At 35.4% G+C, this 27,739-nt stretch overlaps 2 protein-coding genes across 18 annotated transcripts in view; one reads left to right on the plus strand and one right to left on the minus strand.

The window, feature by feature from the left end:
• Cask (calcium/calmodulin dependent serine protein kinase) overlaps positions 1-27,739 on the plus strand; it is a 381,402-nt gene that overhangs the window by 207,377 nt on the left and 146,286 nt on the right. For all 17 annotated transcript variants that reach the window (XM_087189842.1, XM_004850000.4, XM_004849999.4 and 14 more), the window contains exon 6: positions 21,832-21,934. In XM_087189842.1, coding sequence (XP_087045968.1) covers positions 21,832-21,934 — 103 coding nt within the window. The remainder of the gene's footprint in view (positions 1-21,831; positions 21,935-27,739) is intronic.
• Gpr34 (G protein-coupled receptor 34) lies at positions 21-27,295 on the minus strand. The gene is made up of 5 exons (XM_013074042.3): positions 27,074-27,295; positions 25,875-26,020; positions 10,642-10,958; positions 9,952-10,047; positions 21-5,602 (listed from the first exon to the last, which is right to left on the minus strand). The coding sequence occupies exon 5, from the start codon at positions 5,508-5,510 to the stop codon at positions 4,410-4,412; it is 1,101 nt and encodes a 366-aa protein (XP_012929496.1). The 5' UTR covers positions 5,511-5,602; positions 9,952-10,047; positions 10,642-10,958; positions 25,875-26,020; positions 27,074-27,295; the 3' UTR covers positions 21-4,409.

A 27,739-nucleotide genomic window follows, 5' to 3' on the forward strand; every position in this document is an offset into this window, starting at 1 on the left:
ATAACATATCCTAGCTTTAGGAAATAAGACTTGAGGAGGGGAAGTGTGAGGTGAGTTTAGTGTATCTAACTTTTAGATTGTGTACGTGGTATGAGAGAAGTTTTAAGTAAAGCCAAAACATTAATATCTGTTTGGTTTGGGTGATGGGTGCTTAACTGGCTGTTATGTTGTATCCCCCCCCCCGACCTTTTCCTGTGCTTTGAAATGTTTTATTACTGAGAAAAAATGTGAAATTACAAAAGCAGATTATAGCTCACAATTAACTATCACTCCTGAAATAACTGCGTGGCTTAGTAAAGTATAAAAGAGATTGTATGCATCATTATCAACACCTATGTCCAAACCATAATTAGAAACATTTTCCAAAGCTCAACTTATAATTCTTCCTTTATTCATTTCATAGGTTAGAAGCCAAATGAATTAGGGTAAGATACTGTAATTTGATTTCATGTTTTTCTTCTATTCCACCTGTATGAGTTTGTTCTGGATTATCTGTCATCCATGTTTTAGGTGGAGCTTTCAGAATACACACATGTGTGATCGGAGACCAGTTTTGAGAATTTTTGAGTTTTTGACATCATACAGTTTTGATGAATGATAAGCAGAATTTTTTGCCCCCAATGCATATTCATGACAACTTTTATTTTTTAAAAACAAAAAACATTTCAGTTACCACCTTTACGCTTAGGTGGAATGAAAATCTTTCCAAAGAGTGTCTCTGAAATAGAAACCTACCAACTTGCCTCCTCTTCTATATAAAATACAATTGCTGCTTACATCACAAATGCAATGAAGATCAAATGATGATAATGAATGTCAAGCATCTAGCACAGTGAAGGGCACATAAATAAATACAGTTTTACTTTGTATCCCATCCTGTCACACATGAACTTGAAGGAGGATAGTAAGAGGCAAGATAGAAGCTTAGGGCAAATCTCATACTCCCTTTCCAATTCTGCATCCATTGTTACCACCACTATAGGTAGGTGCTTGCCTAGCATGCATGAGGCCCTGGGTTGGGTCCTCAGCACCACCAAAGAAAAGGTTAAAAAAAAGATTTTGGATTTTTGGATTAGGAATGTTCCATTTGTACTTAAAATGTCTAAAAATAATTATCTCATTAATATGTCTCTGTAGCACCCAGGTTGCCTGTTGAGAGAACTCTAGTTCATCTTGTTTTTCTCTTATGGACAACTTTTAGCAAAGCTTTTGTTCAGATAGTTGGCAGCAGAAGCACTGAGCTAAATCCCCAGCTGGTTCAGATAGTTGTAATTAAATCAGATCCTCTTGTATATAAACAGGACTAATCCATTTTTTAAAGTTGAAAATAAAACCTTCCATACTAGAAGAGAATTGTCTTTTTCTGCTGATAGGATCATGGAAATTTAACCACCAGCAAACCTAGCTCTCCAGAGACCACTTTCCCAAAACTCACAGGAGTGCTTAGCACTGACGTCACACCCCGGCAGCCAGGCAGCTCATTCTGCCCTTGTTTGGTTTTGCATATGTGAGGTGTCAGTTGGAAAGTGGTTCTGAAAGTCTTGTAAGGTGAGGCTATGTATACACTTCAAAATTCCCTTATGCTGTGCATTTCTAACCCTAGATTCAGGGGAGATAGGAACAGTGTTTCCTGCTTGCACACACCAATGCTCAGTAAGAAACAAGAGTATATGTAATAAACAACCCTAAATTTGCTAAGTCAGTAGCACATTTTTATAAAAATTTAAAAACATTGTCAGGATTCACTTTAAGGCATATTATAAGTGAAACTTCTGTTAGTAAATAGTCCATTATGAGATTACAGATTGACTTATTGAAAATATTTTATTTCAAATAATTTTATTGCAAGAATTAATTCAGCATACTTTTTACAGAACTTTAAGAATACCATGTGCAGAGCTTTACAGGAATCATTTTTAATATTTAAAATGAGGCAACTTCTATAACTATTTAATTTATTTTAATATTCCTAAAAATAAACAATAATAATTGCTAATATAACTTAGCCATTTAAACTATGTGTTTAGAATACAGACATGTAGGGTTATAAAAAGTTTACCACACCTGCCTGGCAAGTGCAAGGTCCTGAGTTTGATTTCCAGTACAGGAACAAAATGTTTACCAGTATTATAATAATAATTTTTAATTATTGCAAGTATAAAGGAAATCAAAGTTTTCAATTATATAAAATAATACAAACAAATGCTGGATTTCATTTAGGTGATATTTGTTAACACTGTCAGGATGAAGTAATTAAAAAATTTTTTCCCTGAGGCTTTAATTATTTTGCAAATTTCATACTTGTTTTTTAAATATACTTTTGCTTTGACTTATTCTTTATTCAACAAGCTGTATGCATTTGCTAAAATATGGTTAACTGAGCACTAACCATATACAGTACAAGCCAGATCTTATTAAAATAAATTCAGCTCTAACAGAAATCTCCATGCTCTTTAACATTGATTTCCCAGCCAGTGGCCTAACTTGAACTTTAAGAAGTATTCTGACTATTAAAAAAATCATTCTGTGATAGAAACTTATGAATGGATGCTTGGAGTTTATCATACAGTCAGTGGCATTCTAGTTCTGTGTATGACCAAAAAACTGGACAAATGATGTCAAAGTTTTCCTAATGATGCCTTTCTAGACTGCAATTGTATAATGCTTTGTATAGCTATATCCGGATAGATTGACTAGAAAAAAATAAATAAGCATACCCAATTTGTTTTTTCTTCTAAGCACCCCTTTCTTCCCTTTATCCCTATCTGATTCATCCTTCAATCTATCCATTCCTTCATTCAATTATATATATTTCCTATGTACCAAGTAATACAATAATTTCTGAGGAGCTGGCAATGAACAAAAATAAAGATCCCCTTCTCTTAGAGCTTACTGTCTATTTTTTTCCAGTATTGGAAATTGAACCCAGGACCTTAGCACTAAGCTACATCTCTAGCCCTTTCTATTTTTTAAGAGACAAGGTCTCGCAAAGTGGCTAAGTTGCCCAGGCTGGGCTGAACTTGCAGTCCTCCTGCTTCAGCCTCTCAGAGTGTTAGCATTACAGGCGTGGACCACCACACCCAACTGCCAATTATTTTTTAACATCCATGAAAACTTGTTTGCTCCTTTTAATGCTCATCTACAAGTTTTATTTATTGCTATGAAATTTTTTAAACACCCAGAAGTATACCAAAAATAATATAACACCCATGTACCTACCACCCAGATTTAATAGACATTGATGTTTTTCCATGTTTATGTCAAATCTCTCCAGATATTAGTATCAACTTTAAGAGAGGACATATTTATATAACCATTCATGTTTTATATTTTTATTGTGTGTGTATATATATGAATCCATAAAGAATATATTGTTTTACGTGCTTTTGTATTTTACATAAAATAGTCCACATAGCACATACCCTTTTGCAATTTTGTGTGGTTTTCTTTTTTATTCAACATTATTTGTGAGATTTCCCTATGTTGGTGTATGGGTATAGTTGATTACACTGAGGTGCTATATGGTATTCTATATTGCGAATAAACTAGTTTACTTCTCCCCGCTTTTGCTGCTACATACATACTTATTTCCAGTTGTTTAGTATTATGAACAATTCACTGAACATCATGACATATTTTCTTGTGTACATATTTGAGTGATTCCTTGCAGTGAACTTGATGGATTATGAAGTATGCACATCTTCAGTTTTACTGTATTAGTGTGGCTGAGATGACTGAATTATTTCTAATTCTATTTTAAGTAAGGTATAATTTTAAGTCCTGCTAAGACATTAAATTCTTAGTTTTTCTGTTTGGTTTTTACTGTGCATTATTTAAATTATTTCCCTTTTTATCTAAGCAATGAAGATAAGAGTGATCTTATTTTTATTAGAATTTTATTATTTAATCTGTTAATACAGATTTAGGCATACATGAATGAATACAGTGGCAAATTATACAGGTTTTTAAAAGGACAGTGAACATATATTTTCTGACATTTTAAGTGAGCTCCCAAATCACTTAACTTAAATTAGTATCAAGTGCTTGATTCTGGAAACTACTTTAGAGTAGTGACTTGAGAGACAGTGACACTTCTGTAATTATTTTGTTGTTAAAGCCATGAATTGCACTTAACTTTCTAATCCATGTTAAGAGTGCTAGTTTAACAATTTATTTTGAGAAGATTTTACATACAGGTTTAAAATTCAATAATAAGTGTAAGCTTTTCTTTCCCTTGAAATATTTTACAGTAAGCAAATGAAATATCTCAAATATAAACAGAGCTTTGAGGTCTGAGTTTAATAAATGCTAAAGCTTTATGTCATAGTTTTTTAGATCTGTAAGGAATTAAGAGGTTACAGTTTATCATCCTTGTTAGTATGTGTACCTCAAGTACCTTTAGAGCTGTATTACAGTTTAGCTGCTGCAGATGTATCATGCAGAGAGTACCCTGGCTTAAATTCTGAAGTGCTTTCACTTCTGCTTGCTTCACCTTGAAATCGTCTAAAAAGAAGTTGACACATTATTTTGCGAATATTACTGGACATCAGGAAATACATGACTGGGTCTAAGCAGCTGTTGAAAGATGAGAGAACCAGCATAATCTCATTGGTTTTGTGAATGATTTCCTTCCAGTAACAAGATGATTCATTTAGCTGTGAAGAAATGTATATGAATCGAAAGGCATGATAGGGGACAAAACATATAGTAAAAATGATCAGTACAATAAAGGAATTTCGGGCTGTAGTGGCATATTTACCGGAATTAGGAAATTTTGACCTTCTTTTAGAAATCTTCAATAGATTCTTACCAATCTTAATATATGAAAGGATTATTAATAGGAAAATTAGCCAGAACATTACCACAAGAACAAAGTTAAAAATTGCTTCTCCTTTTGCATTATGCTTATCTCTGTAATGGAAACACATGGTGGAGTTGTGCCCTCCTCTCTTAAGTGTTAAAATAATCAGAGTTAAAAATCCAGCAAGAGCAATTGTCCATACTATACAACAAACATAAATACTTTGTTTGGTTGTTATTGCCCTCCGTTGTTGTATAGACCGATTAATTTTTATGTAGCGATCCAGACTGATGAATCCAAGCAAAATAATGCTAATGTACATGTTCATATAAAACAGTGTTCCTACAACCTTGCAGAGAATCACACCTAGTGTCCAATTGTTTTGGTTAATATGATACATTATTCGGAAAGGCAGGCAGAAAATGAGTAGAAGGTCTGCAATGGCTACATTAAGTAGGTAAATTTGAATGGAATTTCTTTTGTGATGGATGCCCAGAAATACATAGAGGGCAATTATGTTTCCAACCAGTCCCACGATGAAAATAACAGAGTAGAATATTGTTAACACAGTAGATAGTAATTGTTCCTCCATGTAACAGGTAGTAACATTTGATGCTCCTGAGAAGTTCTGTGGGACTTGATTGCTCTGATTAGTTACAAAGTACATCCCATGGGATGAATAAGGCAAGCTCCCTGATGTAGTTGTCATTGTTACAGTGTGACTTCTATCTTCAGTGGTGCTCAAAAAGAGGTGCTAAATGACATGTCCCCCTGTGTAGTTCTTTTATCTTCAGAAGTTTCCTAGAAAAAGTGCCAGACATTGAGTCATTTGCTATTTTAGTAACAGCTACATTAACTCAAAACATAAATAATAAAAGGTTTCTTTTCAGATATTGTGAGAAACTACTTTCTTCATACTTTAGGCCATTTGAATAACTACACCATGTGTGTAGTAGCATCGTTAACCTTTCCTGTGGCTGTGGCATATACTCAGAGTTTGTTTCATTTATTCTATTAAAATAATTAAACTATAAGGTCATTCTTTCTTAGGGAAGTTGCTATGGGAATAGAGATGGAAATGAAGAGAAATTATTTTTCAAAGATGAGCATTAATTTCCCAAAAGGTAGTTCCAGCTATGAGTAAGTTGGGCCCACTCCTGGCCCTGCCCAGCTTCAGAACTTCTTCCTACCTTGCCCTTCCCCTTTATATGTGGCATTCATTCATTTTGTCACATATTGCCACATGGTATGTGACAGATAAACCGTGGCAATCTCTCATTCCATAATGGGAATAGGGAGAGGGTCATAAATTTCTTCTTTCTCGACCTAAGACCAAGTAAGGATACTAAAATCATTTTCCTATAGGAACATGCAATTAACATGACAGACCAAGAGAGCCAGCAACTGCCCCTTACAAGCTCTTATAACACTGCACAGGAGAACAAAGTAGACAGACAAAACCAAATCAGGTGGCAGAGGCCAGTTAGCCACTCCTAACCTTGAAACACAGGGTGATAACATAGAAAACAAATTTGCAACCCAAGATCTTGAAAGTAACTGAAGCAAAATATGCCCTGGGTTAATAATTTGAAATTGTTCCTAGACCCTTCTAAGAGACAGCATATGAATTCTACTTGTTTGTGGAAGCAGAGAATGTTCCCGATGCTTCTTGTTACTGGGTATTTCCTAGACATTTGTGAAGAGCTCGGTCAAGAGCCTGTTGTAAAGGGGTGGAACACGTAGGGGAGAATTCCAGAAGGTCTCATCACATTCCTCTCTTAAAGTAATTGCCTTATTTATCTATAGAAGCCTCTTAGTCCATGTAACATAACGATGTTCAAAGCAAGATTTTCAAAATCAGACCTAATTAACTCTGTGATTGAGGGCAAATAACTTTATCTTTTCTGAGCCTCAGTTTTCTCATTTGCAAATATGAAAAATGTGTATGAAGAACTTGATCTGGCACATTAACAAGTATATATTCAATAAAAATTAGCTTTGGGGCTAGGGATGTGGCTCAGTGGTAAAGCATTTGCTTAGCATGTTTGAGGCCCTGGATTCTATTTTTTAAAAAATAGGAAAGAAGAAGGGAGGGAGGGAAGGAAGGAAAAGTTAGGTTTAAAAAACATCTTTTGATAATTGCATTTTAGTAACTATGTCATACTTAGCTAAGCACTATTTGGAAAATGAAGGTAAGACAGAAACCCTGTGCTCTCAGTAAACATATTCAAACCCTGAATGCAATAATATAAAGTGAATCTTATTTACAATAATTTCTTTCCTGATTTAATGTTATACATGGGTAAAAATATTTGGAAGTACATATAATTTCTTAAAACTGTGCATGTAATTTGGTCGAGAAGAAACCATTTTGCTAGAGAAAAACATTCTTCCAAAGAAGAGGAACTGGCCCTGGTGAGAGCTGTCTCCAGAGTTTAGAACAGTGGAGGGAGAGGGGGAGAGGGTCAAGAAGGAAGGGAGGAAAGAAGGAAGGAAGCCTGAGTCTATTCTGTCCTATCTCTCAACTGTAGGAAGATATGTCACAAAGCTTGTGGAAACTTACAGCCATGTTTCTTGTGATCTGACACTCTAAACAAAAAGGGCAGTCTAGGGAGAATGGTAGGCTACCAAAAATGACATTGATAATGCAGTCTTGCATTACCAGGAAGAGGAAAAGAGTATGTGTAGAGAAGCCTGTGTTATGTGGTTACATCAGGAGCTCTAAGAGGCTCAGGTATAGCTCGTCCACTGGTGAAAGGACATTGGGACAGTATCCACATCAGAAGTGATGTGATTCTGAGTGGTCAGGTAGCTGAAATGACTTGAAAAACTCATCTGTACATAGTGTGGGTTTCTTTTTTCTTTCATGTTAGATTTTAAACCCCATTAGGATTAAAAGCCAAGTCTGTTTTGTTTGCTTCCATGTGCCAAGTATTTAGCACAATAAGTCTTGTTGAATGAAAGAGAGAGTTTAGTAGGTATGTATGTAAAGTTCTACATGTGACTATTAAAAGTATAAATACTAGAAGAGTGTTAACAGAAACACAGCTGTATATGTTGTAGCAGCAGTGATGTGCCTGGCACAAAAACTAATCCCATCTTTGGTTCAGCAGATATGTAATATCTTAAATGAAGATTGTTGCTGGTGGCCTGGTTCTGTCCCAAGCTGATAGTGTCTCCCCAGAAATGTAGTGTCTTGTCATCTTCAGCAGCACACTTAGAAAAAGCCATGGACCAATTGGGGAAAAGAGGAGCTCAGATCCCAGAAGCAAGTTGAAGTAAATAGGCACTTGACCCTGCAGATGAGACCATTTCACAGACCATGAAGAAACAGGTTTCACCTCGTTGTATACGTCTTCAGAATGCAGAGCAGGAACCAGTGATAGAAATTGCAAAGACAGATGTTGCTTCCTTACAAGAAAATACTTTTCCTTATAAGATAGAAGGAAAGAATCTAACTTAGAAGGCAATAAGATCTTGCTGCTGGAGATTTTCAAGACTGCCACCATATTCGAACTTAACAGAAGGGATTCTCACTGGTGCTCAACCCTCACTCCATATTAGAATTCCCTTAAGGGCTTTTGAAAGAGACCAATGCCTGGATCCTTCCCAAGATATTCTGATGTAATTGGTATGGAATGGGCTTCAGGCACTGGTTTCTTTTAAGAGCTCCTCGGGGGAGTCTAAAGTATAGTCAAAATTGAACCCTTGAGTGAGAATGCCAAACCATTAACTAATATTTATTTAGCACTTGCTGTGTACCAGACATATTCATATTATTTCATTTACATAAGCTTTACATTGCCTATGTGAAATCATGAAAGATCAACAGGTTATGATCTTTGCCCATGGCCACACGGCTCTTAAATGACAGTGCCCAAGTTGGGACTCAAATCTGACTTTGAGAGCCCATAATTCTTTTCTTTTTTTTCTTTTTTTCTTTCTTTTTTTTTTTTTTTTTTTTTGGTACCAGGTATCAAACTCGGAACCTTGAGCTTTCAAGGCAGGCAGCAGAACACTGAGCTAAATTCACTGTGAGCCTATGATTCTTTTCACCAGACCTCTCCTTGTCACATCCGATCACCATTTCCTTATTAACATTGAGTCTGTCCACAGTATTTTGACATGATTCCTTCATTGTTATTCACCTTAGCAATTTTAAGAGATCATGTTGTCTAGCTTTATTTTTTTGGAAAGGTAATTAATCTTTCTATTCACTATGTTCATTTTCCTAAATAAATGAACCCAGACTTTACAGAAGCATAAATAATTCATCAGAATTTTTATCACATCTCCCAGAGCATATCTTCTCAAATTTACCTTTGGGCCTGATAACCATAATCAAGATGGTTCTAAAAGCTGCTAGCACAAAGCACATATCCCAAAATCATTTGCCTCAGCTCTAACATGCAAGTAAAATAAATGAATAATAGTTGTACAAGACCATCAGTAAAGCTCTCTACCTTTGCATAGTCTCAAGCTTAAGAGAATAAAGCAAAAACGCAATGCATTTGTTTAAATAGTACCATATCATGTAGTATCATGTATCAGATAGCTAGCATCCAATTATTTATTTTAAAATTAACAGATTAGATTCTGGTTTTCAATAAGTGGCTGACTTTTGTGTCCTTTAAAGTTTGTTGACATATTGTAATATCACTATTCTTAAGGCCATTGCTTGATATTTTGAAAATTATTTGATGTGTTAAGAATTGCCAGTCGGGCTGGGGATTTAGCTCAGTGGTTTCACCGCCTGCTGCGCAAGCGCAAGGACCCAAATTCGATCCCTGGTACTAAAAAAAAAAAAAAAAAAGAATTGCCAGTGAAGACAAGAAACAAAGCACCATGTTCACAGGGCATGCTTTATATGTGACCTATGTGCTCTATTGAAGTGGTCACAATAGTTCAGTGTTTGTTACTTGGAAAATCCTATTCCAAGGTTTGTGACCATGTTAGTACATTGTACCTCCCAAGACCACCACTCTACCCTCCCACGTTTTTTTTTTTTCTCTGACTGGCTTTCATAGGAGCTGCGGTCTTGAATGGTAGGGCTCAGCAGATTTTATTGTGGTCCCAGATAAGCAAAAGCTTTTCAAATGCAATTTGGGTGTGTTTATGTAAATGGCATATTGCCACGTTAAAATACATACCTGTTTCAGTGATAGCAACCTTTCACTCACTGTGTTTAGTTTGACTTGATAATGACTGAACCTACTCAGGTCATGCTTCAAAAATTGTGATAACTGCTGAATACAGAACAAAAATTAAAATCCTGTTACTTTGGAAATAATACTATTAGAAGTATATTAAGTTTTCTTATAAGCTTAACTGTCAAAAACTTTTTAATTTTAGTTATTTGAATTAACTAAAGTATATTTTGCTTACTCTTTTCCTAAGTTTCACCTTACTTCTGAAACATCAACCTTAAAATTTAATTGGTCTGGTAATTACCCTAAAGTACTGATGATATAATAAAGAAAATGCTATTTTTTAAAAACAAGGAGATGATATAACAATGAAGTCAAACATTATAAATAGTTTATAATACATTAGAACTAAAGTTTTATAGCATCTGAAAATAACTTCATTGATTCAAGTAGATCTATAGATCTTTATGGCATTATACAAATACGGTATAAACGATGTGATTATATTAAAAGTAAATCAAGGTAGAGGTGACATTTAAGCAGTTTATTCAGTGACTGAAAGCAAAGAATTGCTGATATCAGAGTAGTCTTAGCAGCATGAATCATGTTTCATTTTGAATATTTAGATAGTTGAACTTTAAAGTAAAATTGAGACTCATTTATATGGTTAAAAACAAATCAATGCATACTTACAGTTCAGACTTTCCTGAAGTACAAGAAGCTAAACCCCAAGCTTCCTTAGACTGGGCTGGGTTTGTCAGCTGAGCTCTTCCATCCGGTCGTGGCGCAATTGGTTGGATTCTCTTCTTTTTTATATTCACATGTGGTGATAGGGTTTCTTTTTCCCCTTTTCTTTTTTCAATATGACAACCTTTAGACTCCTTTTAAAAATATTAAAAGATCCCACTACCGTGCAACAACTTGACACTCAGTTAACACAACTTTAGGAAATTATATCTTCTTTGTGAATACCCTCCAACTTGAAAATTGAAGAAAGTTTCCCTCACCCCCTAAAATTAAAAAAAAAATTTATAAATTATAAGCAAAAATAAACATTTTCTGTCTTTCCTAAGAAATGACATGTATATGCTATATGGACTTTTTAAGCATAAGCATTGAATTTGTTTCTTTCTGGATTTGTTTTAGAAATTGTTATCCACATAAAATGGCCTTCCTATACTGAAATATACTAATATTAGTGGTAACATTTTTTACTCTTTTTTGCTTAAGCTTTATTTGATCTTTACAGTATCTTTGAATATTTTTATATATACTTTTAAGAACTTGGATTTATTTTCTAAAACAATCTTATAATTTGGGACTAGATGATACTTGTGAATTATTCTCCCCTTTTAATCAAAACAATAAACTCATCCAAGTAAATTAAAACAATCTATATTTTAAAGAAAATAATTATGGGATTCTTCAGTTTTTGTTCTGGTCCAGTATTTAATCACTACCAGTTATCTATGTAACTGCTGGCCCTGCATCTTAGTATCATTTCCCTTTTCTTTGGTATCATTTGGAATGAAAAGTTAGCTTTTATCCTCCCCATAACTGTCACCCTGCAGCTCTGTTTAACTAAATAATATTTACTTCATCTGGCTTTATCTGTCATTCTAATTATTTCTGGGTATCCATTCCTGAATATTATATTCTCCAGAGCTTTTAGTTTATTATAACTATAATACATGGGACAATATTTCTATTTTATTTATTAGTACATGTTTGCAGTACATAATGTTTACGTTCCTTGTAGGGAGCTGGCACATGTACATAACACATCTTAATTCCTTTTTCCATCCCCTATCCTCTACCCCGCCCCCCTCCACCACCAATGTCTTGGGAAACTCTTGAAGTCACAGGCATAGGCAAGGAATTTCTGAACAGAACCCTGGTTGCACAAGAAATAGTACAAAGAATCAACACATGGGATCATGTCAAATTAAAAAGCTTCTGCACAGCAAAAGAAACAACAGTGAAAAGACAAATTTTACAGAATGGGAAAATATTTTGCCAGCTATTCCTCAGACAGAGGACTAATATCTAAAATATATAAAGAATTTAAAAAATCAAACTCCTCAAAATAAAAGACCTAGTCAAAAAATGGCCAAGTGAAATGAATAGGCACTTCACAGAAGAAGAGGGACAGTATTTTTAAATTGCTAGAATAAAAATATTTTGTAGCCCTTACTTTCCCCTTAAAACCTCTAAGAAGGAGGATGATTACCATACTGGCCTGGGAGTGTTTTGTCTTGTTGTGAGAAAGAATGCATAACATGAAATTTGCCATCTTAACTGTTTTCAAGTGTAAATTCAGTAGTGTCAAGTATATTGTCGTGCAACAAATCATAGAACTTTTTCATCTTGTAAATTTGAACTCCATACTCACTAAATCCTGCTTTTCTCTCCCCTTTGCCGCACCACTGACAACCATGACTCTACTTTCTATTCCTATGATTTTGACTTCTTTAGCTGCTTTGTAGGAATGGAAGCACACAGTATTTGACTGCCTTATTTCACTTAGCATAGTATCCTCAAGACTCCTCCACATTGCGGCATATGACTGATTAGGCTACATGATATTCTACTGTGTGGCTAAATCTCATTTTCTTAACCATTCATCTGTCGGTGGACATGTAGGTTGCTTCTGTCTCTTGGCATGTGTGAATAATGCTGCAGTGAACATATGTGTACAAATATCTCTTAAAGATCCTGGCAGGACTTTTCTATGACTAAATAGGTGCTTTCCTATTAGTTTTCTGTCTCATAAAATCTAGTATAAATATTTCTCTATCATGCTATCTTCCCATACCCAAACCATCCATTTTTACAATGCTAGTTGTGCTTTTGACGTCTTGCGCTTTCTCACATTGTGACCACATTTCCTCTTCAGTGTGAGTCAGCAAGGCTACCACCAGATTTGAATACAATCTTTTTCTAGTACTTTATGTGAGCTTTTTCCTATTCATGCTGAGCTTTTTACTTTGTCTCGGTATTTTTAGCTCATTTCTATATATCCTTTTCCATTCACCCTTCCTGAATGTCTTTTGTTGACATTGTAAGCTTTATATATATATGAAGATAGATGTAGAAACAAAAAATAAATCCATATGCTTGTTTGGTACCTTCAGTTACTGATATCACCATCCTGTCTTTTTCTAAATCCCTCTCCTGGTGAACTGCCTCCTCCAGTACTGAGCCAAATATACAATCAGGCTGGCTGGACTCACTGCAGACTCTTGACCTCAAGCTTTAGTGAGCTCCTGTGCTGCCAGGAGCCCTGCTGTATTTCCTTAGTCCCGTGATTCTTAAAGCATGGCTCCCAGACCCGGGCGTCAACATCACTCAGAAGCTTGTTAAAAATGTGTTACTATGCTGGGAATTCTGGGGATGGGGACCAGAAATCTGTAAGATTTCGATGCCAAAGTTTGAGAACCACTGCTTTAAGTCAGTTTATTCTCCTAATCTTTGAAAATACTTTTCACCCCTTCATTCTTCTCAGACTTTCAATAATCCCCTCTCCTTTCTCACTCCCCCTTGATGATTGCTTTTATTTCATTGAGAAAATAGAAGCACCCAAAAGAGAACCTCCTCTGTATCTATGACATATATTGTGTGGAAAACTCGAATTTTATATGTATTTTTGTATTTTAACATATTTCTTATTTTTATATCCTACCATTGAAGGAAAGGCCAATAATTAATGAAAATAATTACCAATGAGGAGCAAGAGATTGCAGGCAGGGAAAAAGGACAAAAGCTAGACCTCTCTGAATGTTATTTGTTTTACAGTTTTGACTTTGGAACTATAGCCAGGTTTTTTTGTGATTAAAACACCAAACTAAATCCAAATCTAATTAAAACAAATAAACCTTACTATATTACAAAATGAAAGCATAACCACAAGGAGAATTATTTTAAATGACTTTAAAATAGGATGGGTTTTTTCATATATAATTTTAGGTTTATCAAAAAGTTACAGGGTAAATACCGAATAGTTTCTCTGGTGGGAAAAACTAAAAGTGTAAATAAGGATCAAAATGTATAATTGCTAATGTGAAATAGGAAGAAAAGGTCTAAAGGAGTAGGGGAAGTGGAAGGGATAGGAGAAAGGAAAGGAAAGAAAAGAAAAAATATGAGAAAAGGAAAAAATGGAAACAAAGTCTTTGTAAATAGGAAGAGTGGAGTGGGCAAAGGGAGGGCAGGGGAATGGGGAAAAAATAAGAACCAAGATGCATCATGTAAAGGTACAAGATCCCAATGATGAATGTTACTGTATTGTATACCTAAAATGTACCCAAAAACTTAATGAAAAAAAAAATTAAAAAGTTACAGGGCCAGGGATTTAGCTCAGTGGTGCCACCGCCTGCCTCTCAAGCACATGGTCCTGAGTTGGATCCCTGGTACCAAAAAAAAAAAGTTACAAAAATGGTACAAAGATACTTTTCACTCAGATGTTAATCCCATGTTAACATTTTTCTACATTTATTTATCCTTCTCAATCTCTCACTCTTATCTATCTTTCTTTTTCTGGCCCTAGAGTATGTAGATATTAAGAAGTCTGCTCTATTTTGGACATCACAGCCTGTTGAATTAGTCTTCCACATAAGACTGATGCACATAGCTCAATTTTTAATTATTTCTCCAGGTTACACATCTTTTCTTTCCTTTCTCTAATCCAACTCTTTTTAGTCATTGAAACATAAATTCTTGCTTGTTAGTTTTTCTGTGTTTGCTGTATTTCACAAACACTATGTAATTGCCAAAATAATCCATTTAATGAGAATTGGACATTAATAGTGAGGCATGTCATTCTCTGTATCAATTAGGATTTTAAGTAGAAATTATCTTACTAGTTTATCTTTTTTAAATTTTATTGGTACATTTTAGGTATACAATACAGTTACATTCATCATTGGAAATTTGCACCTTTACATAATCTCTCTTGGTTCTTATTTTTTCCCCATTCCCCTGCCCTCCCTTCAACCCTTCCATCCCTCACTAATTTATCTTTTATTTATCAAAATAGCAAATGATAAAACTTGAAGTTCTTTAATTTTTACTCTGAGAAGCAAATATTACTTGCATTAATATGAGTTTGGATGGTTTTATTTTTTCTCTCCATGACCTATTATTCTTAATAAACATGATATTATTTAAAGAAATTCCAGTGAATCATTTCCCTTCTTTCCATGCATAAATTATATTCTCTAGAAGGCTAGCCTCTTAAAGAAACTTGCCTTATAGTCTCAATATTAATTTTAAAACTGGCCTTCAATTTTGTTCATTCACTCCTGATCTGATGGCATTGTGATCCTTCATTAATTTAGTGTATGCTAATAGTATTAAGAATAAAATATTTTAATAATATTAAACAAATTGATGTTAGAGTTGATGTTATCTACTACATTTTGCTTGCCATAAAAAAGTACATAAGAGTATACAAAGTAAAAAATACATACAAAGTATAAAAAGGTATAATACATTTACATGTATCAGTCTCCATGTTGACAAGTGTGGGTTTTTTTAAGAAATTCTGATGAAAGACTGTGATATTGACTACAATTATATTTAGTTTAATTTTTACTGCCTTAATATGATTAATTGCATATTAAACATAAAAGTTCTTACAGTAGTTACAAAATATTTTAATTACCTAATTCTTATAGGTTATTGAGTAACTTGAATAACTTTCTGATTACTTGAGACCTCAGAAGTGATGGTTATATTGGCATAAGATTTTCACTATTTTTCTTTCATTACAAATCTGTTTTAGTGGAAAATCCTTTCAAAATTGGAATCATTTTGAGTTTCTGAAGAGCCTTGAGAGATAACAGTGGTATCTACTCTAGAAGTTTAAAGCTTAGCTCCAGGAGAAGTTAACCCTGTACATATGATAATTACTCCACCAAGTACAAATTTCATGGCTCCTTTGTCAACCTACTGGTGTGGCAGGACAAAACGATATTTGTGCAATGACCTTAGAGTTGCGTAAAAGGCCCTTCTCTGTCTAAAATACAGTAATTCTCCATTTACTATAAGGATTTCTGTAAGTTCATGGCATCGTACTACTTTGACAGTGTCTTTCTTGGGCAAGATTTGATTAAGCCATGGTTCAATACCTGGAAATTGCTCTATCAATTGATTCTTAATACCCTTAATAACTGAGGTTTTTCAACTGGATACAGATGGACACATTTTGTTTTCCGTCAGATTTCGTGAACATGATCCCAGGTAAAGGGGATAATGATAAGGAAGGGCCCGGAATGGGAAAGAAATTGAATTAGCAAGGGTTGAGTAGATCCCCTTACACATCTATCTCTTTATTCATCTATCTTTATCTCCTAAAAAAAAAAAGGAACTCTTTTATATACTCGGAGTACCATAATCAAAAATCAGGGAATTTAACATTGAAAGATATCTTTTACAGCACAGATAAAAACAAGATCACATATTTCATTTAACTGTAATATTTCTTTAGTTTCACTTAATCTCTTTAACCCAGAACTGTATTTGGAGAATATAGGCCAGTTACTTTCTAGAATGCCTCTCAGGAATGTCTCACTGCTTTCTCCAGTGTTTCCTCATAATTAGATCTGGTTGTGTGCTTTGACAGAAACACCACAGCAGTCTTGTTGAATTCTCAGTGTGTCATGTAATGAAGCACATACTATCAACTAGTCCCATTACTAGCAATGTTAACTTTGCTATTTTCTGCCAGGTTTCTTCTCTGTAAAATTACTCTTTCTCACTTTGTAATTAATAAGTATCCTTTGGTATGATACTTGGAGATTATACAAATAGCCTAGCACTGTTCAGACTTTCACCCACTGGTATCCTTGAAGATACTTGCCTTAATCAGTTAGAATGATTTAAAACATTGCCAACTGTTGACTTTCTTAATTCTAGCATTTTTTCTATATTCAGTTTGTCTTCTTAAAGAAAAGCCTTTCTTTCAGCCCCATGCACTCACTTTCTTATTTATTTATATTAGTATAGACTCATGGGTTCTTACTTAATAATAAAACAGTATTTTGGCTTGGCTTACCTGGTATAGTACAGTGTATCCTAAGGACAAAAGGAACCACAAAGAAATTATAAACAGAATACAGTGTTCCTGTTACTGGTGACATAGCTGCTGTTATTTAAAAACTTATGCACACACACTGAAGGACAAAGCAAATGAGTAATTATGTTAAATATCATTAGGTATCAAGATTACTCACCAAATTGAAATTAAAAACCCTGTAATTGAATAGGAAGAAAATTAGTATATGTTTCTGATTTATTTTCTCCTTCTAAAAATACGTATTTTTATCTTTGTCCACTGAACAATCAAAGCAATAATAACTCGGTAGCAATTATATGCCTAATACCCACATTATGGATTTAAATACCCTTTTCCGCTAAAAAGAAACAAGGCTGCTTGGAGAAATGTCTGATTCCAGATCAGGACAAGAAATGAACAGAATGATCTGGGGGCATCATCTTGTGTTTGAAAGCAAGGATGTTAACAGACTCCTAGAGTCTTAAAAAAAGACATGAGAGCTGATTTAAAGGGATCCCTACTGACCAAAAGTGGAACAATTTAAGCATCAAAATGAACAAGGCAGCAATTGATTAAAATACATCAAATATGTAAAAGTCTGTAAGTCCATGATAATACAAAACAAAACCTTCATTTGTCACTTTTGGAAGTTGTCTAGAAACCATCTTGCTATTCTAGAAATACTTCATAGCACCTTTATTCATAATATCAAAAAACAAGAAATAGCCCAAATGACTATACACAGAACAAACTCATAAATTTGCACAGTAGAGTAGTACTTACTCAGCAATATAAAAAATGGATTACTAATCAAAACAAAATACATGTATCTCAGAAACATTATACTGAGTGAAGGCTGTACATAAAAGAGTGCATATTACATGGTTTTGTGCATATGAAGTTCTAATATAGGCAAAATAAACCTGTGGTGAAAAATGTCAGAATAGTGGCTGGCACTGGGAGCAGAGATTGAATGGGCACTGAATGAGGGAGGTTTCTGGGCTGAAAACATTTTCATAGGGATTCAAGTTATACAGATGTATGCAATTCATCCTTTTAAGATGTATGCATTTTATGGTATATAAATTTTACAACAATTTTAATATTACGTTTTGATGATATGTGTGCTGAAGTATAGTAAAAAGTAAAATGAAGTGATAGAGGGATGAATAGATAGATATTTGCTAAACAAATATAGCACAATAGTGTGGAATCTAGGTGGTGAATAGATAGGTGTTTACTATACAGTTCCTTTAATTTTCCCTGTTTGATAGTCTTCATAACAAAACTATAAGGAAAATTTCCATTTGGGAAGCCCAAAGTATGGATCTAGGCATCAATGGCTGCTGACAACATTGAGTGAAAAATTGATGGTGAATCTTATAATGATAGGTCAGGATGATAAAACCTGAACTCACTGCTGAATCCTGTTACTAAAAGTAGGACAACCTGGACCAGGGATTTAGCTTAGTGGCACTGCACCTGCCTTGCCAAGTGCAAGGTCCTGAGTTTGATCTCTGGGACCCGAAAAAAAAAGTAGAGCAACCAGACATGTTTTTCCTGAAGTGTTACAATAGTCATGGGCTGGGGATGTAGCTCAGTGGTGCCGCGCCTGCCTCACAAGCACAAGGTCCTGAGTTTGATCCCTGGTACTGCAAAAAAAAACAAAAACAAAACAAAACAATAATCATACCATACATGAAGTATTAGTGCATAAAACTAAAATTAAATCTAAATCTACTCCGGATTCTAGATCTAACCACAGTACTGGAGGTGTAGCTCAGTTGTTAAGCACTTGCCTAACATGCACAAGGCCCTGGGTTCAATCACCAGAACTATGAAAACAATCTCACTACCAATGTACGGGCAATACAGGTGAGCAGGGGACATATTTAATGATACCATGTGGCTATCATTGGCCAAATCCAGCAGCAATTTCTGTCAGCTTTCCCTTCAGACCACTGAATTGGATCATTTGTCTTCTCTGCTTCTGTCTCTCTAGTCTATGTTACTGTCTTGCCTTGTCTGATGGCCTTCTCACTGGTCTCTTTTCTTCTACTCTTATGCTCCTACAAGCACTTATCCACAGAGCAGCCAGAGTGATCCTTTCAAACTTAATACTGCCTAAAGTGCTACCCTGCTCAAAACTTTCTGTGGTTTCCCATGTCACTCAGCATAAAATACAGTTTTGATCATGGCTGCAGAGCCCTAAACGATACAGCCTTTGATCATCTCTCAGAACACATTTCCTACAACATTGCCCCTTGCACATTCTTTTCTAGACATCCTCTATCCTTCCTATTCTCCAAACATACCAAATTTCCCCATGCTTCTGGACCCTTGTATTGACCATCTTCTCACTTAGAGTTTGCTTCCATGTGGTTTGCTCTCCCTTATTCCGATTTCTGTTCAAATATCAATGCATTAAAGAGCTCCTCTCTGACACCATCTAAATAAGCTAGCAGCTCCCTCCTCCCCAAACTTGTAACACTGACTGCCTCACCACCTTCATTTTACTCTATAACAAAACACTACCTGGCTTTGCATTCTATTAATTTGTATCTATGGATTTTTTGTTTATTTTCTATCTTAAGTTCAAATTTTATGCCTCATCTTCCTCCAGGATTTATTGAGAATAGCTGAATCTTTACTCTGATAAGAATTACATGGATTTCAGTACAACATTAATGTTAGCATAAATATAGTCAATAAACTATGAAGAGTATACTTGGGGCTTCCATTTTAAGCTTCTACTTCTTCCCAAGAATGTGATAAGAACACTTGCACAGGGGTGGCCAGAAGACATTATTTGGGTCCTTCTTCTTCTCCTTCTTCTTTTTCCTCTTCTTCCTCCTCCTCTTCTTCTTCTTCTTCTTCTTCCTCCTCCTCCTCCTCTTCTTCCTCCTCCTCCTCCTCTTCCTCTTCCTCTTCTTCTGCCCATCTTTTCCTAGGCATATTTATTTGCTGTGTCCCATACTACAATCATACCAGGATATTATGGCATAGATCAACAATGACCCCCAAAAGTCTCATATGCTCAGAGGCAGGGCTTTTAGAAGGCAATTGGATCATGAGGGCACTATAGCTGATGTGCTGTTAGGAGGTGGGGCCTTGTCAGGGAAGAGGCGAGTAGTGGGGGGGGGGCAGAAGGGTGGCTCTCCCTCCCTAACCCCTCCCTTCTCTCTCTGCTTCCTGGCCACCATGATGTGAGCAGCTTTCCTCCAGCTATGCCCCTCTGCCATGCTGTTTTTTGCCTTGGAGCCAGCCAACCATGGACAGTAACTGTGAGCCAAAATAAACCGCACTTCTTAAGTTGTGGATGTCGGGTATTATGTCCCAGTGACGGGAAAGTGACTAAGACACAAGGCTATTGCTCTCATATTCAATTTGTTGTCGTGGATGTTTGCTTGAACCAACTGAAGTTATTACTGACAGGAATCATCACCAGCTGATTTCTGTAGAGATTTGCTTGCTCTCCCATAAACTCTTCTTAATGCTCTGTCAAGCTGTAGTTTGCTCACTATTCATTTGGATGCTTGCTTTCTCTTTCTTCTCCTTCTGTTGCTCTCACACACTCATGTTCTTATATTTGAGGGCTCATTTTTCTTCATGCTAAACTCTTTGTAAAGGCCCTTAAACCTCTTTGGACAGCAAGAGTAACTTTTAAAGTTGAATTCTGAGGCTCTGACTGGGCAGAATAAGGATCTGCCCCATATCTATATATCATCAGCAAACACCTGTCTGGGTACACCAACTCAGTTTTATAGTACAGGTTTTTGTCTTCATACCAACTACCATGTCAGCCAAAACTGAACTAAAACTGTATCATTTTATGAATGAGAATGTGTAAGAGAGAATAAAAAATACATTTGTCTTCTATGCCTAAAGAAGCTTGCCTTTTTTTACCAGCCCATATTTTGAGAGCAGGTCAGATGTAGTATTTGGCATATTAGGGAGCACGGGATTTGAACAGAGCCCAGAGGTCCCCACAATTACATTCTTTTCTAACACCAGCTCCAGCAAGCTTCCAGAAAAAGATGAGAAGGTCCTACAAAGAAATCATTATTAGCACAAAGCGTGTATGGTACTTAACGGTAGGAAGCCCTGATCAAATAGACTGTTCCTTGAGGAAGATGTCTTGCCCTGGATGAGCAGCTGGCCAATTGGTCTCTCTTCTCCCTTCTCTTTCTTTACCTCCCACACCCAGAGAGGAAAGGCAGGTCCAGAGAAGAGATACACCTAGGGAGAACATTGAATTTCCAGGGAGCAAGGCTCAATTAAAGTCACTAAATGCAAACATCTGTTTGGTTCTCCTCTTAGAGGTGGAATGCATAAAGAAAGGAAAGATGACAAGAGAAGGTGGACAAAGAAAGGACCATCAGCAGCCCAGCCACTAAGGACCAAGATAAAGTGGTTTTGTAGATAAAGTCAGAGGTTTCAAGAGACATTTTGACAGGGAGTATAACATGTTTTTCCTGAAACAAATCTAGACTGTCAGCCAAAGAAAGAGAATATTGCAAAAAAAAAAAAAGACAGAAAACCTCTCTGTTTCCTGAACATCCATGCTTTCTGAGTAATTCTTAGTACCATACTCTAATCTTAGAATGAAATAATTCCTAAAATATTGGCTAAAATCGGTAAGTATTTGGAGAAATCAGCCAGGTATGATGATAGGACAAATAATTCAAGCATGCAAAATAATACAGAATTTTTAAAAATATTAGTATATTGTCATGTTATTCAGTTTTGTGTGAATTGAATTGTACATCTTCAATTAATCTTTATCTTTGGGTTTGTGTTCTCTTTGTTTGTCCATCTGTTTTTCTTTTCAGCCCCACTGTGTTCTCCTTGCCTCGAAAGAAAACTCAGCACCTGTTAAACTTGGGGGCTTTGGGGTAGCTATTCAATTAGGAGAATCTGGACTTGTAGCTGGAGGTAAGACCATTTTTTAAAATATTTCCTCCAAAACCTGGTCACTTTTAGGCTGGTATAAAAGTTTTAAACTAAATATTATCCCATCCTTGGTGTTTCATACTGCATTCCATCCCACCCCCCAAAAAAGTACTATCAGATAATTTTGAAGTTAATAACTCAATAGTCATAATTAAAATTTTAGGTTGTTAAGACTAGATTCTGGGCCTAGGGATGTAGCTCAAGGCCCTGGGTTCCAGCACCAAAAACAAACAAAAAAACATAGTTTAGAAAAAGTGAAACATCAATTAGAACATTTTCAAAGATGATATGTGGGGCATAGAAGCTTTTATAATTGAACCAGCCAAAGGAACTCAAATCTAGTATGTGTGAATTAGCCACTTTCAGGTTTACAACTATAGTCAACTTTTAATTTTATGCTGTTTTCCTTTTACCATTTATCAGAGAATCTTGCTCATACCATCAACCTGTGTATTTGCAAAGAGCAAGCAGATATCAATACAGGCTGGTTTTATTATTAACCAAAGCAAAATATAATTTAAGAATTCCATGCCAGAATAAAAGGAAAAAATCTTAAATAGAAACTTTCTTCACTAACATCCAAAGAGATACTAATTACAGATTCAAGTATTTGGATTTTTATTTGTTCCTCTCAGTAGACTCCAGCTCAGAATGCTGCCCTGTTTTTAGTTCTATTCCTTAGTTTTGCAAATTGTACAATTCCCCATTCTGCACACTATTAGTCTTATAGTTTTTGCTTTTCCAATTACTGCCAGTCCTCACAAAAGGAAAAATAGGAAAAATATCAACAGAACTTTTTTAAACTTGTCATCCTTCAAGATGGCTTATGTTAAATTCAAATACCTGACAAATTGTAAATATCAAAGTTATAATCTCTTACACAGGATATTTCATTCAACTTAATTGATTATAGCTAGATAATCAAGTAGTAATAACACAGACCATCTTCTGAAAAATGAGCTCCTTTTTTTCCTAATTCAAAACTTTTTGTAAATGATTGGAAGTCTGACCAGAGTCAAGTAGTAGTAACGCATAGTTTCATCATAGAATCATTGATTCCCAAGACTCCAGGGAATTCAGCTTCTTCAGTCTTAACCAATAATTGAATTCTCCTATAATATTGTCAACAAAGGGTTCATTTCTGGTTTAACTTCCTCAGTGGCAACAAATTCATTATGCCTCGGAACAGTTCATTTCATTTTTGGAGAACTCCGTAAGTACAGTATTGAAAAATTTGTCCTTATATTGAACAGAAATCTATCTTCCATCCAGTAGTCCTAATTCTGACTTTTGAAATCACTCTAAACAATTTTCATCTTTACAGATGGTAGCTTTCAGATGTTTGAAGACAGCTACAATGTCCCCCTAAGAATTACCCAAGTTACTTCTTTAGGTTAATGTAGCCATTCCTTGTATAAACTGGTTTCAAATCTCTTTACAAAGGGCAGGGCCAGAATAAAACACTATAATTGGAGGTCCAGTTGGTCCATTGCACAGTAGCATCGCGCCAGCACTTCTTCTTTTCTAGGTCTTAACATTTCATCAGACTCCTTAAATTGCATTAGTTGTTTGAACAACCATATAACATTGCTAGCTCATATTGATCTTGAAATCAACTAAAAGTCCTAAATTATTTTTTCTAAATAAATGTTGCTATTATACCAAGTGTCTCAAATCTGGTATTTGTATAGATCACCCCTGTGTTAATACTGTACAATGATAACACATAATTTCAAGGTTAATGAGATGAAATCAGATAAGATGAAATGAAATGAATTCTTTTGCATGTTATATAGTGGCCATGTATAATGGTTTTGCTTTTGTTACTCTGTATCTACATTTTGTTAGTTATCATAATGTCATGGACTCTATATTTTATTATGCATTTTTTTTGTTTTGTTTTGGGTTTTTTTGGTACCAGGGATTGAACTGGGGACTTTGTGCTTGCGAGGCAGTTGGCAGAGTCACTGAGCTAAATCCCCTGCCCTATGCATTCTTGATTAAATGATGAAAGTAGATCTATTAGATTTACTTGGATATTTTATTTAGGTTAAGCTATTTTCCTAAAGTCCATGGACCCTTCTCTGAAATTGTATTTTTAAAGCTAATTTTGAACTTCCTGTGTGTCAGTTATTCAAATTTTATTATTCTCTTTACTCTAGAATTTTTTTAAAACTTTATGGTAGTCAAAATATTGTCATTTCTTAATATAGCTTTCCTCAAATACTTGAAATAATTACTGTAAATATTTTATAAATTACTGTAAGTTTTTGAAAATACAGTATGAGTAAATAAGGGATAAATGATTTCCCTTACAAAAAGCTTTCTTGCTGTTTAAGGTGCTTTTGAAATTTTGCTAATATTTATCAGCTTTGAAACAGAAAGCTATTTTCCTCTCAGTTTGAATATTTGATCATCCAGTCCTCCACATAGAAAGATATTCTCTCCTTTATATGTTCCATATGGTAAAACAAAAAAATGTAATATATTTGTGTTGTCCCTACCTGAAACTCAGCTATTTGGAGAACTCTTTTATCTAGAATATAATTAGGAACCTGGAAGCTAATTATAATAACAGCGAGCCTGTTCCTACCTTTAAAACCCATTTGTGGCCCTCTCAGTTGAGCATCTCAAGACTCTTTCATAAAGGAGAATCTTTTATAAAAATGTATAGATTCACATTCCTTCATAACTTCCACCTGCTAGTCCCTCTAAATGAAATGCTTTTTGAGCCAAGATTACACACCTGTAATCCCAGAACTAGGGAGGCTGAGGCAGGAGGATTGCCATGAGCTCAAGGCCAGCCTGGGCTATGCAGTGAGTTCAAGGCCAGCCTGAACTACAGAGTGAGACCCTGTCTCAAAAAAACCAAAAAATAAGAAAAAAAGAAATGCTTTTTATCATTTAGCTTGTCATGTTAATTCCAACTATTCTTGAAGGCTGCAGTGACAACTGTCTCCTCTTAAAAGCAGAAGGATCTTGGCCATTGAGTTAAGTAACCCTAACTTCTCTTCCTTCTCTTCCATATTACCAGAACTATCTGGGCTATATAGTTCCATGTAGCATTTGATGCAGGTATTTGTAATCATAGCAAAGACCGAGATTTGTAAAAAGTAGTAAACCATAGCTTATTCTCATATGTCTACAGTGCCTACCATGCATGGTGTCTAGGGGCTAGCAAGTACTTGAGAAATTGCTATGAAATTAAAGAATGTGATTGGTAGTCAGTTTCCATTCAGTGGCAGATTATAAACAACAAATTAAGAGAGGCCAGGATCAGTGTAACATAGTGAGAGAAAAGAAATGAAAGCCTCAAATATAAGTAAATATATATATATATATATTGCACAAACGCAAAACTTAGAAAGCACAGCAGCCTTTTAATACCAAAGAGGGCAATCAACTGGAAACTGGGTAAAGAAGATGTGTTTTTTTTATAAAATGGAATACTACTCAGCCATAAAGAACGAGAAACTTAGAGACATTTATGGCTAAATGGATGCATATTGAGGCCACACTCTTAAGTGAATAAATAGGACACACGTGTAAATACCGAATAGTTTCTCTAGCATGAGAAACTGAAAATGTAAATAAGAATTAAAATGATTCAAACGAATAATTGATAATTTGAAATAGGAAGAAAAGGTCCAAAGGGGTAGGGGTAGTGGGAGGGGAAGGGGAAAGGAAAGGAGAGAAAGGAAAAAGTATGAGAAAAGAAAAAAAATGGAAACAAAGTCTTTGTAAATAGGGAAGGGTGGAGGGGGTGAAGGGCGCACAGGTAATGGGGAAAAAAATAAGAACCAAGATACATCATATACAGGTACAAACACCCAATGATAAATGTAAATGTATTGTATACCTAAAATGTACCAATAAAAGAATTTAAGGAAAAAAAATACCAAAGAGGGCAGCCTGTATATACCTTTTCATTTCCTGATGGTGCTTTCTGTTCCACTGTGTAGTTCTTTAATTGACATCAACAGTGACAACCTGAGTCATCAAGAAAAGTTTACGAGGGCCGGGGATTTAGCTTAGTGGTTTCACCGCCTGCTGCGTAAGCGCAAGGACCTGAGTTCGATCCCCAGTACCAAAAAAAAAAAAAAGAAAGAAAAGAAAAGAAAAGTTTACACTCTGTGAGTCATCCTGTGTAAAAAGAAGTCAGGAAATTGCAGAAAGATGGCCATATAAAATTGTTAAAGTAAAAAGGATTATATATATAAAGATTAAAATCCTAAAAGTATTGAAAACATAGCTATTCAGAACAATTGCTTCCCTAGGGTTCTAGGTAGGAAGGTTTTTATTATAGTCAAACTATAATATTTAAATGCATAGAATATTTCACAGATAGTGACATTTAATTTGGTTTAGTAACTGGTTTCCTGTTCTTAGAATTTTGTGGTCAGAGTCATAAAAGTCAAGTGGTCACAAAGGAAAATAACAGCAACAACAAGGAGTTTGGGGAAGTCAGTGTATATTAAAGATTAACTCCAGTCCTTTTCACATTGATATACTTGAAATAAAAGGAGCGTTTCTGTATATTCTTTCCACCATGATGTTTCCCTCTATCATCTCTAAGCAAAGTCTTGAACCTGAAGACATACATCTTCCCCAAGAATGAACACTAATTCTCAAAAATTGGACAGTCTTCAATCCAGATAGACAGAGAGAACCTCCTCATTCTGCCCATGGTGGCTCTGATCATTTACTGAGTGAAGCTACTGTTTTGAGTCACCTGGCCTTTTCTGGTGTGGGACGTAGTAGGAGTCAAGTTGAGTTTCAAAGCCTCATCTGAACCCTCAGCAGATACCTAATAGTGCCCTGGTACCAGTGCCCTTGAGTAGTACCCTGAGCTCTTGCCCCTGCTTTTCTCTACTCCTACCAGCTCCTGTTCGTGAGAATAAGGCTCCAGGGGCCTTTCCCTGTCTCTCTGTCCAAACTACTAATAAAGTAAGTGACACAGCTCCCATTGTTTCAGCCTCTTTATGCTACTTGAAAAGACAAAATGGGACAATCCAGAAATAGGAATATTTCTCTACCCAAGTGCTAACCAGTACAGAGTTTTCACTGATCTACTGTACATTTTAAATGAAGATATTTTCACTATTGAAACTCTAAACTTACCGACTTCTATTATGGGTGCAGGCAGGGAAAGCATAATGATCTGCAGCAAACGAACATCCTCAATATGGAGCTGCTCTGTCCTTTTCTGTTCCAACTAAGTTTGATAACCATTAACAGACCTTGATAATTCTCTGTAGCTGAACCAGAAGATCTCTTAAGCTCTTGTTAAACTCTCAACCTCAATTCTGAGCTCGAGATAAAGTGTTGTACAATCTTCAAATTATCTTGAATTCAGTATGATAAGAGACAGACGCAGAAAGAGGAAGGAAGGAAGCTGGGCCTGCAAACAGCTAGAAGGGCTGCCAAGTCTAGTGGACAGTGCCCTGTCCCACAGTAATTTCCCTACAGGGTACAAGCCTTTTATTTCACAGTAGAAAAAAAAAGACTCCCTTTGAGATACTGAGTTAGAGATTGATATTAATGTGCAAACAACATATCAGATTCCTTCCAGAAAACTAGTTTTTTTGGAGGGGGAGCTCTTTAAAGAAAGTTGAAGGTCAAAGAGGAATGAACAGGAGGAGCTTCATGGTTTTACTTTGGTGTATGTCATTTATTTGCTCTCATTCTCTTCAAAATGTTAATGTTAGGAGGAAGCTATGAATTTCTATTCTAACAAAATACTACTAACCATTATGAACTGCTTCTATCAACTCATAAAATCAACTG

Source organism: Heterocephalus glaber, unplaced genomic scaffold (genome assembly GCF_053883595.1).
Source record: "Heterocephalus glaber isolate CG9 unplaced genomic scaffold, H.glaber_assembly_v1.0 deba00001547, whole genome shotgun sequence".
Classification (NCBI taxonomy): Eukaryota; Metazoa; Chordata; class Mammalia; order Rodentia; family Bathyergidae; genus Heterocephalus; species Heterocephalus glaber.

What these genes read in the sequence shown, in the direction of transcription:
- Gpr34 (XM_013074042.3), bottom strand. Translation starts at nt 5,510, where the DNA reads ATGACAACTACATCAGGGAGCTTGCCTTATTCATCCCATGGGATGTAC.